Here is a 16,566-nt window from a genome sequence, read left to right on the forward strand (position 1 = left end):
AAGCAATTCCATTTCTTCAGTTTTGCATTTGGCTCAACCGTCCATCCCATAACTGAAAGAACTTCCGAACTTTGCCCTAAGTCCTGGGGCTGGAGGAAGGGAACCGGGTGCTGAGATGGACAGTAGGATGCAGAATTCATCATCCGGATCTAAGCTGGCATCTCTCGGTTCATGAACCCTGACAAAAAGCCTGTCGCGCTCAAGTGAGCCCCAAAAGATTTGTTTTGCTCGAAACATGTGGGGGATCTGCAGACCCTGGAGGGCCACGGTGTCTCTTCTGAGAGGATGAAGGAGTGGAAATGGAAAATGTGTTTGTGGTATGGTCACAGTTCAGTGATGCTCTCCACACAGAGATAAATGGAGGTGGCAGGGTGCAGACCTCACTGCATGATGGGACAGTGATCACATGAAATTGGATGGAGCAGGTTTTGTGCCACCATGAAAGGACGGAAAATGGAATCTGATGGAGTGCAAGTGAATGAGAGTTGTTTACTTGGTCGGTCAAGTATAAAGGTTATAAAATATAGTTCTAGTTTATCTTAAGTCATCTAAAAGTCAGAAATTATTCACCACCAGGGCTCGACTTGGTCTCCTTTGTAATTTGCACGTTCTTCGTTTGCTTCTCTGGTGAAATGTGAGTATAGAAAATTTTGCATTTTGTTCTGCAATATTTTTCAAATGTCAATATAAACTCCATTATCAGATGATGTCAGTTGTCAATTATTTCAAGGCTATCATTGACTAATGATCAGAGCACATCTAAACAAGTGAGCTTCTGTGGAATATATAGTTTGAGTTCTAGTCAGTGACATGTCTCGACCGCATTCCCACAAAGCAAATTGTTCATTGAGTGCAATTTTTGTTCATGGCTAAAATTGGATCACATGTACAAATAAAGAGAAAAAAGATTTTTAAATATTTTTCATTTGGTTTATTATATATCTGTTGCCATTATTAATTAGTATTGTTATATTCATAAGTGGTTTAATATAATCTGTACAATGTACATTATCTCTCCGTAAAAATCATAACATAAACATTGTTCTCATCAATCACATCAGTCTGCTAATGCAGCATGTTCTTGTGCTTTTCTTTCACTCTTACCACACCAACACCGTCCATTATTCATATAGCCAAGTGCAGGTGTTGTGCGGAAGCCACCATGATCAATTATTGGCATGAAATTAGTCAAGGCACAGAAAGGAAGAGCTGAATGCACAAAGAAAAGACACTTGGTGAGAGAACAAACCAGGCAAAAATTCTCAGAAAATATAGATAATGCATTATGCATGCTGTGCCACAAATACAAGTTCCCTTAATATTTTCATTATTTTTTAAGGACACACATATTTTTGGACAATAAAAACAAAAATGAAGAAAAGACTCCTGTCTTTGCCACCTAAAACCCTCAGATTCATTTGAAAAGAAATACGTTTAACATATTGCACCCATTTTCAGAAAAAAAACATCAATGGAATGGGAAGACGCTGTTTAATAGTAAAAGCATGTATATGTTTAACACAAAAAAACTTGTTTGTGTTTTTATTTTGTTTATCAGTATCATTTTAAAAGGCAGGTAGCAGAAACATTACAGAACCCCACCTGAGCCAGCGTCAGTCAGTTCTTGCACTGAATGGTGTTCAACATATTTAAATGTACTGATAATGAGATGAATACTGTAAACCTCTCTTCTGATTATTAGAAATCCAATCAGAAAACATCTTAATCCATGTAACCTAACCATAACTCCAAAGCTGTCACTCAAATGATAGTCAGGAATCGTTACATGTATCCAGGGATATTATTACATTTGAACTGTGAGTGACTATAAAAGCAACTGTTGTTAGTGTTCCTCTTTTGTATAACTACTGCACAAATGTATGGAATACAATATTCACCACATAGAGTAACGGTAGCTGTCAAATTAAATAAAAAGACAATATGTTTCTGCTTCTGAGGAAATTTGGGACAAAATAAAAGTCCTATTAAAGGCAACCAAATGCCTGTTCTACAGAGACAAATATATTTCATCTATGTAGTAATAGAGGAAGACTTCAAGCTAGAAACAGACACCTTACCACACAGCCACAGGTTGGCAGATTTAACTGCACCTTCGGGAGGTGCATGCTTACATCATAAGGGACAACTCATCTCCATGTGTTCTGGTAGTGGTAGCTCATCGGGCTGTGGGATTGTCTGCAGGTGCATTGGCCTTTTCAAGCCTGGTTGCTGGAGATGAGATTTCTCAGCTGTTTGACCACAGTGTCTATAAGCTTCTGCTTGTCCCGCTCATTTTTACGGAACTGTGCAAACATGTTGTTCTTACGACTGGTGTCCTTCATCCTGCAAAAAACAAACAATTATGAGACCAAAATGCTTTTTGAAAGTTGAAAGTAAATGTTCTCCTCCGCTTTATGCTTTTAATAAAATACTGCTTAAAGTAAATCAAACTATTAAAGAGAGAGGAGAAAGGGAAGGATTAGAGGTTGAGCAGAGGCAGAAAAAGCAATGTGGCTTCATTAAAACAAAAAAAACTTTAGACTAAATGCATGTCCTCCAAAACCAAATTAGTCGTTTTACTGACTGAATGGCACATGACCTGAAGGCAAGCCAGGGAATAAATTGTGAACTAGACGCCATTTGCACTCACATACCATGTTGGTCACAGAGTGTTACATCCCTTGAGAGCTCAAGGAAGGGACCACGGAGTCTTCTAAGACAGCCTTTCCACATGCAGGAATTTTGGAGCAGTTCTGCATGGAGGTACAAATGAGCCCGCTCTCTTTCCTGACACGTGTGCCAAGCCCTCATTCTCAGTAGCGGAGAGATCACTGTGCCAAAGCACACACATTCCTGTCACTCGCAACCAGCCAAACCGTGCCAGAATCTCAGGACCGCAGTCTGACACAATACTTAAAGTGATAGTCCACCCAAAAATAAAACTTCTGTCAGTTCAAACCTGTTTGACTTTCTTCCGCAGAAGAATGTTGTTAACTGTCCTCAATTCACTTGCATTGGTTTTGTGTCCATACAAAAAAAGTGAATGGGGTCCAGTGCCGTTCGGTTACCAACTTTCTACAAAATATCATCTTTTGTGTTCTACGGAAGAAAGTCATACAGGTTGGAAATGATGAGAGTGTTAGTAAATGATGTTAAATTTAGTACATTTTTGGGTGAACTTTCACTTTAATGATCTACCCTCAAATATATATAATAAGGCATTAAAAACAATTCTGTTCTGCACAGTCTGAGCATTCGAAAGAGGACAAATGAAGAAAAACAGTACTTTAGTAATTCATCTGATATAGTATAATTTACCTAAATAAGACATTCTGGCCAGTCAGCAAAAAAATGATGCATACATTTACATACAAAAACAGCCTTTTAAATGATGGTAGAGAGTAAGTTGAAAACTGTACAATTAAACTGGTTTTGGCAGAAGAAACTTTTGTATTAACATCTTCAGTGTACAAATTAAAGGCAAAAAAGTATAGATTAGGACACCAACAATGCAAACTACAAATATTGAGAAAGAGAGTCAATCTACTACTGTGGTTGATACTGAGGCACTCTTTGCAACCAACCACACAGGCTCTCCGCTCACTGTTCTGCTCCTATCAACTCATCCTGTAAAGCTTACCCGCTAAGGGTTTTTGGGCTAGATAGCCATCACCACGCGTGCATAACTCTGTTGCAGTAGTGATACGGATCACTGCTTGTAACAGAGAACTGCCTATCATTGCCATGTAGATAACAATCATCACCGCTTTGCACAGAACCCTTGCTTTGTGGCTTTGTTGTTTGCTTCTGGGGAGCAACAAACAAAGGATGAAGTCAGACAGTGGGACTAATGTGTATTTGACAAAAGGAGTAATAACTTGCCTACCAAATTATGTATTTTAAGTACTGCATACATTTTTGAAGGGAAGTGTTATACAAAATGGCACACTTATTTGTTCACATATGCAAATTAATCATTTAACTGGTGCACCCCTATATTCTCTTTGGCCAACCATAGTTCCAAAACTAAACAGAAATATTTTTATACAAAGGCTGTCAAATGATTAATCTCATTTTAACACATCCATATTATAAATTTATGTTTACATATGTCTGTGCATAATAATTTTGTATTTATAAACACATACCCACATACAAATTTTTCTGTATATTTACCATTAATCAAAATAATATATAAATGTTAATAAAAAAATATATAGGTATACATAGGTATGTCTGTTTGTTTTAAAAAAAATAATAATATGCACAGTACACAGATATTATGTATACACAAACCTTTATACTGGATGCGATTGATTGCGATTAATTGTTGACAGCCTTAAAGATTTTTTACATTTTTTGTAGCTGTTTGGGTAAAATACCTTTAACTCAAAGTCAGTCAGACTCTGCCCCCTCCTTGTCGTCAATTTAGCTTGTCAATAGATTTAACAAATTTCTATATACCCATTTCGTGACTTTCTCAGAAAAAGCATGCCGTGACAAATCTAGAAATTTTTTGACAAACCACAGATTTCGTTCAGTAGAAAAAATCCACCATACTACTTTTCCCTCAAAAGATAATATAGACAAATATCTCAGAATATAGCCGTTTTCTCGCATAGGTTAACATGGATTCCGTGGGGCGAAGTTGTGATTATAAATCAATTAATACTACTATTTACACTACAAAATGGCATTTACAAGTGCAGAGGTGTGTAATTTGTCCTCTCCAGAGATAATCTTCCGCAAACATGTGTAAATCCATAAATGTTTTGACAGTGTTTTGATTTGGCTTGAGTTTTAATCGAATTCAATTCAGTAGGATGAATTGAATGAATAAAAGAAACTTGCTGGTTATAAAAGTACATCACTGTTAGTCAAACGGAGTCCAACTTCCTCACTTTAGATGCATTAAACTTAGAAACAGCCCTGAACTTTTCTGGCTAACGATTTTAAACAAAGTACAACTCATATTCTTACTCTTATATTAAATCTTTATTACCTCTCTCCAAATAGCAACTAAATAGCCTTGTCTTTCCAAGTACACTTTCATGGAGAAAGACTATTCTCTTCAACGAGTCTGCTGTGCTTTGACTCCAGACACACACACACACACACTGTGTATGTGTGTATTCCTGTTTAGTAGCGTGCGAACCCTTGCCAGGCTAAATAATACAGATCACTTTCACCGAGACAGAGGGGCAAGAGGGTGAAGCTGAGGTAAGTGTAGCACAAATGGGATCAGGCGGGTATGTGTGAGGGCAAGTGTGTGTGTAGGATTGTGTAATGTCAATCCACGGTTGTATATCACATATACAAGAGGGCAGCCAGAGGAGAGAAAGAGGGAACGAAAAGAAAAAGAGAGTGACAGAGGAAAGCTTAAGTGATCAGGAGGTCACAAGTTTAGTGAATGTAAACACACACACATAGAGGTTAAATAAACAACATGCGAAACACAAGATATAAATACTCTTCCATACCATGTAGAATAAAAAAACAATATTAGCCAAATCATACACAGAGTTGCTCGTGCGGGTGGGTTTTGGAAATGTTAAGTTTTGTGATTTTAACATCAAAAGTTATAAAAATGCAGGAAATCTAAACAATTCATAGCACATTAAAATAACAATTCAACCCCCCCAAAAATCTGTCTTTTATTCACATGTCATTCAAAACCTGAATATGACTCTTTCTTCAGTGTAATACCATAGAAGATATTTAGAAAAATGGTTTTGTGTCCATTCAACGGAAGTCAATGGGGATCAATGGGTTTTAGTTACCAACATTCTTTAAAATATCTTCTTTTGTGTCAATATTATTTTACATCCTTTATTACAGTATGGACCATTTGAACATAAAGGCAAAAGAAAATAATGTCAAAATGCAAAACAAGAACAACATTTCAAATGATCATAAGCATTGGCCTTATTCTCTTCATGCAAATTATAATTTCTTATTTAGGGCCAATCATGATTTGAACATTTCCACAAACGTAAAAAGCACTCTCATCACACGGTCACAAAATGCAAAGTACTTACGACCTACAAATCCTGCTCACGAGTGACAGATGAGAGAGCGAGGAGAGAAAGATTCAGAATGAATGAGTATGTTGCGATGACGAGAGGAATAGAGCAAGAAAGTGTACAGGTGAGACTCACTTCTCCAGAAGGGCCAGTGCCGTGTTCGGATTCACTCTCAGGTACTTGCAGGTGGGCCTGCCGTAGTCAGCCAGATACGTGGACCAGTCCCACTGAGTGAAGAGATCCAGTAACTACGGACGGTGATGGTGAGAAAGAAAAGACAAAGAGAGATCGTTAAAGTTCATTAAACACTTTGTTGGCCCTTGTTAGATGGGCCAGTTCACTTTTCTCAATGTTACATAAGTGAGCGGGGCCTCTCAAATGAGATTATAGAGGAGACACAGGGGAAAGTAACATGACAAAGCAGGGAATTAAAGGAGAATGGTGGGAGGTTAAAGAGGGAACAGCCATTTACACTCTTCCACGCTGAATGCGAGGCTGTTTCAGCCCCGCTTGTGACCCGGACCTGACCCGTTAATGGGCCGGTAATGACCCGTGATTGACCCGGCCGGTTACTGACCTTGCTGGAGCCCTGCCAGAAATGCACCCCTCAGCATTGGCTTTCCAAACAACAGCGCACATTCCTTCCTCCCAAACAAACCCGCACGCACAAACGCACACACATTCAGCTTCAGCGGTTTGCCGTGGAGTGCAAACAAACACAAACATGCCATCATCCTTACAAAGAAAATATGTCTAATCTCACACCTAAATACAACAATAAAGTCCATTTTTTCGAAACCAGAAAGAATCACATGTGTGTGTATGAGGAAAGCTTTATGATTGACAGCTGTGTGTTTGTAAGCCACCTTGTCACGACACCATACACAAAACAACCTGTGCGGTGGCAGATAAGCACCTGTGTGAGATAAGCGATTTGGGGGATTTGCATGCATATCTGGTTTTCTCCAATCCTCTTCCTTTTGGCATGGTTCATGCTGCTCTGGCATAAAAGGAAGGCAGCCACCGATGCTAAGAGAGGTGGGGCCAGGCCGTTCTGCTGTCATTTGTACCCCCCTACCCATACACACGCGCTTGCATACCACGTAGCGTTAGCTAGTGTGTCAAACTCGTCCATGACCTGGGTTTCACCTTTCCGCTGTGCCTCCCCGCCCCGCCTTCACCTTCCCAATGAACTTCCACTCAGTCTCTAGCTTTCACCTCGCCGTGACCCCCGACAGTGTTATCGGGTCCTCTCTGAACAAACAGAGGGCCACGCTAGAGAGGAGCTGGGGCATGGGGGCGGGCAGTCGCTGGATTATCACTTCCTCTCATTCTTCTAAAAGAAAGAATGATGGAGAGAATAGGAGACAAAATAGAAAACATGACGCTGCACATTGATGTTTTGCTCTCGTTCCCCTCATAGCCTCAGTGTCACCCCGCGTTCACACTATCGCTCCGCTGCGGGCCATTTGGATAAGGGCTCCTAGCAGTTAGTCTGAGCGTCGTACTTGTTTGTGTGGAACGCTGCAAAAACGACTATTCTCGATTATAGCCTAGGGGTGTTGGGAATTGACTGCTGCGTCTTTTTCTCCCCCGTAGACTTGTTGCTCTTTCTGGCAGCACTCTGGAAAAACAAGGTTTGATTTGTCGCTTCACGGCTGTAATAAATCTCCAAATGCTCAGATGGGGAGCTTGTTATGTAACTATTACCTAGTAGCCACCTACACACGGCTCACAAACAATCAGTCAATAGCCGACAATGATGCATTGCGACTTCATGAGATGACTGCAAATGACGGAAAACTGACAAACTGATTTTCTAACCCATTAACTCAGTTCTTTTGCTGTTGCGTTCTGTATTCCCCTCTGTTTTCTTTCTGCGATCACAGTCACTTCATCCATACCTTCCGCTCTCATTCTTTTCGCGTTAGTTCTCTTTCTGTCACCTCTGGCTGCCCTCTGGCTCTCGTCTTTGTTTAGCGTGTTCTCTGGAACTGTGCCGTCAGCCCCAGAGGCGCATGCAGGCCAAACTCATCTGAGCTCTACCCTGAATAACGATAACATTGATAATAACCAGCACAGAAAAGAGAGATCAGAATAGAAATAAGCAAGGAATAACACTAACCACCTTCATTTTGAAAGAGCTGAAACCAGAGAAAGATGAAGGGATGAACAGAAGAGAGAAACAGACACCAAAGTGTTTATTGAAAAATGTTATGCTGTAACACACATGGGCCTACGGTTATATCTTATATTAAAATTCTGAAATAATATATCTTAAATAAATACGTCTTTCAAAACTCTACTGAACATGGGATGAGTCATGATCTGCCGCTATGCATGTTGCAATCTGAAGCGAAGCAAATAGGGCAGAAGTTTACAGTCGTAAATCTCAACGATGAAACAAATCCAATCCAGATACAGCAGAAGGAAACCTTCATTGTGACCAAATGAGAGCACGAGAGATCCAGAACACCAAGTGCTCGGAGAAGAATGGATTCAAGATGATAACAGAGGACTGTGGATGATCTTGTTTGATTCTGCAAATGACCTTTGACAGCTTGAGGGGCAGTAGCAAAAACTGTTCCAATGTTTAAATCATGGGCGTCGGAAGCACAGAAGATGTGGGGGGTTTCCCAAAAAATTTTGAGAGTGTAAAAACGACGGCAGTTTACCAGCAGCTTTGGTTTTGTAGTGAGAAAGACACGTGACAAGCAGTTTTGAATGGTTTTGTCGCCATCAACGAAAGTTCTAATCCGCCTTTTGCCGAACTTACTTTTCTACAGTTTCACATTACATATCAGATCGCACAGGCATTTATTTAAAAAAAAAGGAAGATTTTTATTAAAAATGGCTAACAGGTGTTTCGTAATAAAGTGTATAGTAAGGTCATAATAAAGTGAATAGTAAGGTTAGGGGTAGTGTAGTCTCTGCCCCAGATGGCCGTTGGCTGAACATCTAATGCATAAGGCACACTTTTAGAAATACTTCAACATGTTCGAAGTCGTCATCTGATTGGTTGAATTCTATAGGATTTCCGGGAGAAGTGCATGTCGCATTCTTTAACGGTCCACCTGGAAAGAACAAAAAGCTTTCTGATCAAAGAAATAAGCTGTTGCGTTTACATCGATTGCAATAAGAATTTATCACGGTCGACTAAACGCTTTCTTAAAAGTAAGTGAAGATCATGGCATAAATGTATAAACGTTGTTGCTGTTAACTTATGACATGTTCATTAATGTACAATGGTCTGTTACTGTGGGGACACTTTGGTGCCTCTAAACATGAGGCTGCACAAAAAGAAACGTGATTGGTTGCTTTACCTGTCAACCATATGGCCTCTTGGATGGGAATTGGCAAATGAAAGAGGCCCAAGGTGGCTATGCAAGACTAGGGGCAGTAGGGAGGTCTTTATTTTCCTAACTATAGGGTAATCCATTTTAATACATATAATAATTTACACTATTATTATTGTATAATGTAGCTCCTTGCTGTGTCGAAACAGGATGGAGTTTATTTGACATTGACACTAAATTAGCTAGGAAGAATGGATTTGAGAAAGCAGCTGCGCCGTGAAAGTTAAGGCTGTAGCTAAAATGCGGAATGGAGTTTAATTTATTCGGCATTCCTAAAGTGGAATGGATTTGACAGACTGCGCTTTGAAAAGTTAACGACAAATGCACTCAATTAACGACAAATTGAGTTGGTCCAATATCATTGGTTTTAAAAAGTAAGTAGACCCGTTGCGATGCGTTTATTTGTAAATGTTATGTAATAGGAGCAAAACTGACAAATAAAATGTTTCGAACACTGTAAACTTCAATGCAGCTTAATATCTTATTCACCGAAATAAGAGCAATAGCACCATGTGATCATTAACAATCCAGATGATCAACAGTTGGCATTTGCCGTGCTCTATATAGTTTAAAGTTTGCGACAAATGTATTTCTAGGGGTCTGTGAGAAATCTGTTAACAGTAGTGTAAAGAGTGAAAAGTGCATCCATATCTTAACATCAACCTTTGCAGATAACAGAGGACTGTGTATTAGATGACTGGAGTCAAGAACACAGACACAAGTGCAGAGGGTAAAGGGGGAATGAGGAGCACTGAAACATCACTCAACATCTACCAAAGTTCAATAGGAGGAAAATGATAAGCAGTATCTGAGCTCAGAAAAAAGGAAAAGTGGCTCCCCGTTTCTCCAGCCATATTTCAGTCCTAACAGCAGTAGCACCACAGAGGTCAAAGGTTATCCGCTGAGGTTATCTTGACTTAGGCAGCATCTACGCTTAAGTGTCCAGCAAGCAGTAATCATGAGACGGTCAAACACAAATCCCAGTCTACATAAACAAACATGCTCTCAGCCGCAGGGGAAGGATATTCCTGTCCATCAGCGAGGTTTACCAACTCGAATGTGTGTTTTCTCTGTCTGTCAAGCAAACACTTTCAATGACAAAGTTCTAGAACGCCAGTGCTGAAGATAACAGCAACTGTCGATCAAAACGAGAGGAAAAACAGAGCATCAATGCAGAAACATGTGAAAGAGCAGAGGAGGGAAAAAAAGATAAAAGGACGGGAAGGATGAAAAAAATTAAGATTATGAGGAAGATGAGAAAACAATGATGAGGGGAAAAAGGCAGAGAGAGAGAACGACAAGGAAAGGGAGGCAAGTTTAAGTTGTTGTACAGTAAAGTTGTGTGCCAAAGGATATAACACAATGCACCTCAATGGAAATCAATCTGTAAACTGCACTTTTAAAGCAACTGGTAACTGTTTTGCCCAACATGACCTCAGTCATCATCAGTCTCGAGAGCAATCGTCTGACTACACAAATCTGACAGCCCCAGCTCTCCTACACTACAAAGGCAAAAAGGGGACTGTTGAATAAAGTGTTCTGCGTTCTACACTTCGTAAAAACCAGTTTAATGAGTGCATCATCCGGGGACATAAAGTGCACTTTTTTGGGGGGTAATTTTCAATGTGAACATGTTCATGAGACCGTAATGCATTCACCTTACATTGAACTCTGAGCAGAGGGAGACAAGAGTTTAACATTGAACAATGACCACTTACCACTGGCTCACTCTGATAGGATGCTTCACTCACTTGTGCTGGTGGGGCTGTGTCACCACTGAGTGGCTTGTATAATTACATTAGGAAAAGCAGAGACGTACGTGATTAAGACTAGACGTGAGTCTCAAGAGGGATTCAGAGCATTTTTCACGTCAGCAGTCCAGCATGGAGTATTCTGACAGCCATAACTTGATTAAAAATGGGCTATTTAATCCAAACATCTCTGGGTCTAAATTAAACAAAGCACTTGCGGCAAAAATATCAAGAGTAAAGATTCCAGCTCTTAAACTTGACACTTAATTCAGCGATGTCTAACTGGTGCGTGGCAGAAATAACAAGTCGCTACAGGACACTGATAATCTTTAATTGCCGAGGGAACTCCAAACATGTTCAAAAAAGCAGTCTCGGGTCAGCGAGTGGTCAAGATGACGATGGTTCTACTGAACGTACCAGCGATACACTCTGCCTCCGAGCTGAACCCCACTCGGGTTATTGTTCTGTTATCAGTTCTGCTCTGTTAGCAAGCTACATCAGGAAAAAGTGAAAACAGCCGTCTTCCTGAGGCCACCACGTCTAAGGAGCCATAGCCTGGGGAAGACTTGGCCCCAAACTCACCTTCCTGTCCTCTTCATACCAGGAAGAGTTATCTCCAGGGTTATAGATGGTCAAGCGGTCACAGAGACCTGAGTAGAGTGGGTGAACCCAACAGGATGCAAACTGGCCCAATGTTTTTAAACATTGACCGTGACCCAATGGTTAAATAAGTGAATGAGAAGCTTAGAAAAATCTGGTTTATCAAAATCATAATCAGGTCACAAAGTATGGCAAAATTATTATAGGATGCAAAGTCATTCAAAGCTCTGCTCTTGGCCTACAAGATCACCGCTTGTCTGATCATGCTGAGAGCAGTTTTATACTGTGGTAGGCTATCTGAGAGCAGTTTTATACTGTGGTAGGCTATCTGAGAGCAGTTTTATACTGTGGTAGGCTATCTGAGAGCAGTTTTATACTGTGGTAGGCTATATGAGCCCAGTTTTACTGCTCTTATGCTTTTTGTTGCTTTTATGTCCTTATGTTATTCAAATTGCGTCCATTGTTTACCTCATTTGTAAGTTACTTTGGTTAAGAGTGTCTGCTAAATGACTAAATGTAAAATTATGTAATAAACAATATTGCCTCATTGTTATTACTAGGTTTTATATAGAACATAGGATGTGGGATGCCCCTCTGTGCCCCTCTGGTTGACTTATTTAATAGTTACAGCTGTAATTCATGCACGTTTGACAGAGTTTACGTTAGCCCATGGGAAGACGTGGCCTCACTCTTACCTTCCTGTCTATTCAGAAGAGAGTGTTATTGCAAGGTCAATATGGCAACCATACAGAAACTAGCCTTGGTACAATAGCACAATGCAAAACAAATCAACCCAGAATATAAATCAACCATTTCTGGACAATAGTTAATATTGGTGAACAAAAGTAAATTGCTCAAGGTCAATGAGCTTAAGTTATCGCCGTAGTGGATCATTGGCAATAAATTCATCCTCACTTATAAAACATGAAAAACATCACAGTACAGTATACACTACCGGTCAAAAGTTTGGGATAACTTGACAAATATGTTTCTCATGCTCTTAAAATTCTTTTAATCTGAAGGTGTACGTTTCAATGTTTGAAATGACTTGTGTGGACAAAAATATAATTGTGCCAACAAATTAATTTCTTTGTATTTGTATTAAAATATATATTTTGGAAATATTACTTGGACAATAGAATGAATAAAAAGCAGCCATGAAGTTGTCTTATAAAATGCCAGGAGAACGATTTTGCAAATTGTAGTCAAAGGGCGACTACTTTGAGGGTGACAGATTAGAAAGTAGAGTTCACTTGTTTTGAATGCTTTTAGTCCCACAGATAAAACTGTATTATTCCATGTTTTTTATGAGTTTCCTATTATTCTAAAATGTGAAAAAAAAAAGTAAAGGATGAGTGACTGATCCCGCAAGTATATATTTCTCCAAATAAAATGTGTGATGGAAAATGTCCATGATGCGCTTATATACTAGTTTGACAGAAGCCCCTGGCCTTGGGAAGACATGACCTTCCTACAATGTAAAAATTGTTGCTCGTGCAGCATTGGGCCAGTCAGAGGTGTATTTAAAAACTCTGCAATGTCTATAGATGGTGTAGAAGTAAAGAGAGCACCTCAATGGAGATCAAGTTACTTTATACTGTTGAGGCTTATTGTACTATACTATATAATGTAAATGACATCAACCTTTAGATATCGTGAAGATACTATACAGTTTCACAGGGTTGTCTCTTTGCACATTACATTGAAAATGAAACTATGAAATAGGCCATAGCATAGATGAACTGTTATTTAAAAAAAACTGTGTTACACACAATATCTTTTGTCAATGCCACTCCCAGAAATCATATTTGTTCCAACAGTGTTATCATTGTTCACGTTTATGAGAAAAGATGTAGAAGTTCATAAGACTTACAGGAAACCGAGCTGGCCGAATCGAACAAATCAAAACTCCTCTTCCAACTGCTGTAGGAAAATGAAGATGGAATGTGAATGTGTGCGTGTGACAGACAATAAACCGGCATTACAGAACTCCTACCTCTTTCACAGGGCATGAATAACGGCATAATCTGATAAAAGGCTTTTTTTTGGTGATGGTGTGGTGCTGTCTCTATGGACATGAACTCTGATAGCCCTCATGTTCAGGGTCACATAGAGGCTACAGACTGAATCCTGCTTGCTCATGATCACCACGGCATGAAGACAAACAGATAAACAGCTGCCAAAGAAAGGGAAAAGGGAGAGAGAGAGAAAATAAAACTAAATGAAACTAAGGGTCAGGTTAATGCATGTCGTCCCAGTGGAATACACCAAATCCTATTTGCGTTCCTAAATGGCGATGGAATTGGCATTTGTAAATGACCTACAACACATTGTGCTTTCCGGTAAGAAGGTGATGAGGGTTGAGATGGAGGTTGTTAAAGAGGCAAGACCGGTAACACAACCTGTCAGACAAGTCTTAAAATAGAAAATAACAGCGTGGAGAGAAAAAGAAAATGATAGGAATTTTTTTTAGGGTTCTTTCTGTACTCCACATGTATGTGAATGGAAGTGGTATGGAGAGAGGGGCTCAGACTCTAGATCCTGCCTGACTCCCTGACTGGACCAAAGCCAAGGTTACTGGAGGGTCAGCTCTCTCTCTCTTCATCTTTCCAGCATGTACAACATGCACAACACACACAGACTTACGGCTTTACCATACAACCCCCCCTCGGCCTGCCTGCACTGACTGAGGCTGTGAGAGACTCAAGAGGGAGAAAGCGAGAGACAGATAGCACGCCTGGCTTATCGTCCGCTGGCTCCGAGGGAATGCGTACAGGGTCGGCCGGAGGCCACTTGACTGGCCCACCCCCCTCTCGCTCGCTTTCTCCTTTGGACGGAAAGACAAGCGGAAGGCTGGAGAAAGTGATTACACCTGGTTTGGTTCTGGCTGTTAAATAGAGGAAGGTCAGCCAGTGTGCGCCAGGGCCAGGACGAGTTCACTGTCCAAAACATCACATTCATGCGTCCTCCCACTTCCTCCCCTCCTCTCTCTTTCCTCATCACTTACACAGATGTCAGCTGTGTGAAGCTGGCGGCAGAAATACATGAACGTGACTATTTGTGCACTTTATTATATTGATGATGCACAGCATTGTTGCCGAGTGATACTGGTACGTGACAAAAAGACAGCCTCCAAGGAAATAAAGAAAGAAGACAGGAGAGCAATGCATTTAAATAATTTAAGTAAGTTACATTTAAAGCACCTTTACATTGAGAACATTTACATTTAAAGCATAATGAACTAGATTTAAAATGTTATAACTGTCATTTACTCTGCACAATGAATAGAATTGGTCTGATGTGAACATTTTCTTAGAAAATGCAAATTTGAGTTTTTCAAGTTTATACGTTTTTTTATTCAAGTTAACATTACATTAAAGTATGTTTAAAAAGCTAATTTAAAGCCATTTCCATTAATAACTTTTTGGTTAAAAACGTCTTATCTTACCCTTATTCAGCACGGTAAGCTTATAATAATAATGTTTAATTCAAGCTCTCTCTCTCTTCATCTTTCCAGCATGTACAACATGATTATGATTACACATAAACTGTCAGTTTGGTGTATGATATGAGAATAATAGCCATCAATACAACCTGCTTTCCAGTAAAGACCAGTAAAGATCCTACAACTATGGCATCATTTGTAACCCTGTCTGTGAAATGCAATGTTTTGTGATTTCCTGTTTGATCAAAATTCATTTTAAATAAAAGAACGTGCTCAACATGCGTCCAGAAGAGTATGCGTGTGGTGCAGATATAAAACACCTGCTCCTGCATCTACTCAAAACGCATACGTCGTGGACGCCAGCTCCTGCATCTGCACCGCATGCATGCATGCATGCATCTCGTGGTAGCGAGTTGGAGACTGACACGCACAAGACACAAAACTTTTTTAAAAATTTGTACAAAAGTATACACAGCGCTTCATAAAATAAAGGTTGATCCACTGAAGTCACATGGACTATTTAAACAATATCTACTTTAAAGGGATACTCCAGGCAAGAAGCCTAATTTCCGTAAGTTTTACACAACCCTCAAGGCATCCTAACTGAATATGACTTTCTTCTTGAAGAATAATGCAGTCAGAGTTATAATACCACTCATCATTTTTCTTCCAAAGCGATAGAATGGGAGTGAATGGGGGGGCATTTTTTGAAGCACCAAAAGTTGCATCCATCGATCAAAGAAGTGCTTGACACAGCTTTGTGGTGTTAAAAGTCTTCTAAAGCGAATCTATACATTTGTTTAAGAGAAATATCTACATGGACAGCGCTATAAACGTTAATGTCTACCTTTCGTTATCCCTCGGCTGCTTGTGAACCAGAGGCTTGTTTTTCCGGCAATTTTGTTTCTTGGATGAAGTAACCCTTCAAAGTTCCTTTGCTGTCTTTATAGGTTTCTACAGTAACAGCTACCTTCACGCTAGCAAGTCACATAAAGAAAACCTACTAATTCCTTGATTTTTAACATCATCCACAAAAACGGGGGACATGGATGTGCAACAGAGAAAGAGGTAGAGAACATAGAGAAAGATGGAAACGGGTGAGCTACAGAAGCAGTATTCATTTGATAGTTTCCCTCTCACTCCAACAAGAACACACACACACACAACCTACGTCAGTGTCATCCTCACAGGGCTGACTGAATGGGGTCGTATTGCAAAGAGAGATGTCAACCCCCTGCTCAGGGAATATCTGCTCCCTCACTGACTCCATACAAGCAGGGCAGCTCATCCGTCTGACCCCTGGAGACCTCTGACAGTGGCTCAAACAGGCCTTTCACTGACACACACCAGCAGGCCATTGAGATGGAGCAGGGGGATGGATTTAAGCGTGA

The 16,566-nt window shown here is 40.0% G+C and overlaps 1 protein-coding gene across 2 annotated transcripts in view; it reads right to left on the bottom strand.

The window, feature by feature from the left end:
- Positions 1-914: 914 nt before the first annotated feature.
- Positions 915-16,566, bottom strand: part of exoc6b (exocyst complex component 6B) — an 89,490-nt gene continuing 73,838 nt past the window's right edge. The window contains exons 21-22 of one of the 2 annotated variants that reach the window (XM_056756483.1): positions 6,159-6,271; positions 915-2,343 (exon numbers count right to left, since the gene is read on the bottom strand). In XM_056756483.1, coding sequence (XP_056612461.1) covers positions 2,217-2,343; positions 6,159-6,271 — 240 coding nt within the window. In that variant the 3' untranslated portion in view covers positions 915-2,216. The remainder of the gene's footprint in view (positions 2,344-6,158; positions 6,272-16,566) is intronic. The other variant, XR_008907515.1, reaches the window with a different exon arrangement.

Source organism: Triplophysa dalaica, chromosome 1 (assembly GCF_015846415.1).
Source record: "Triplophysa dalaica isolate WHDGS20190420 chromosome 1, ASM1584641v1, whole genome shotgun sequence".
Classification (NCBI taxonomy): domain Eukaryota; kingdom Metazoa; phylum Chordata; class Actinopteri; order Cypriniformes; family Nemacheilidae; genus Triplophysa; species Triplophysa dalaica.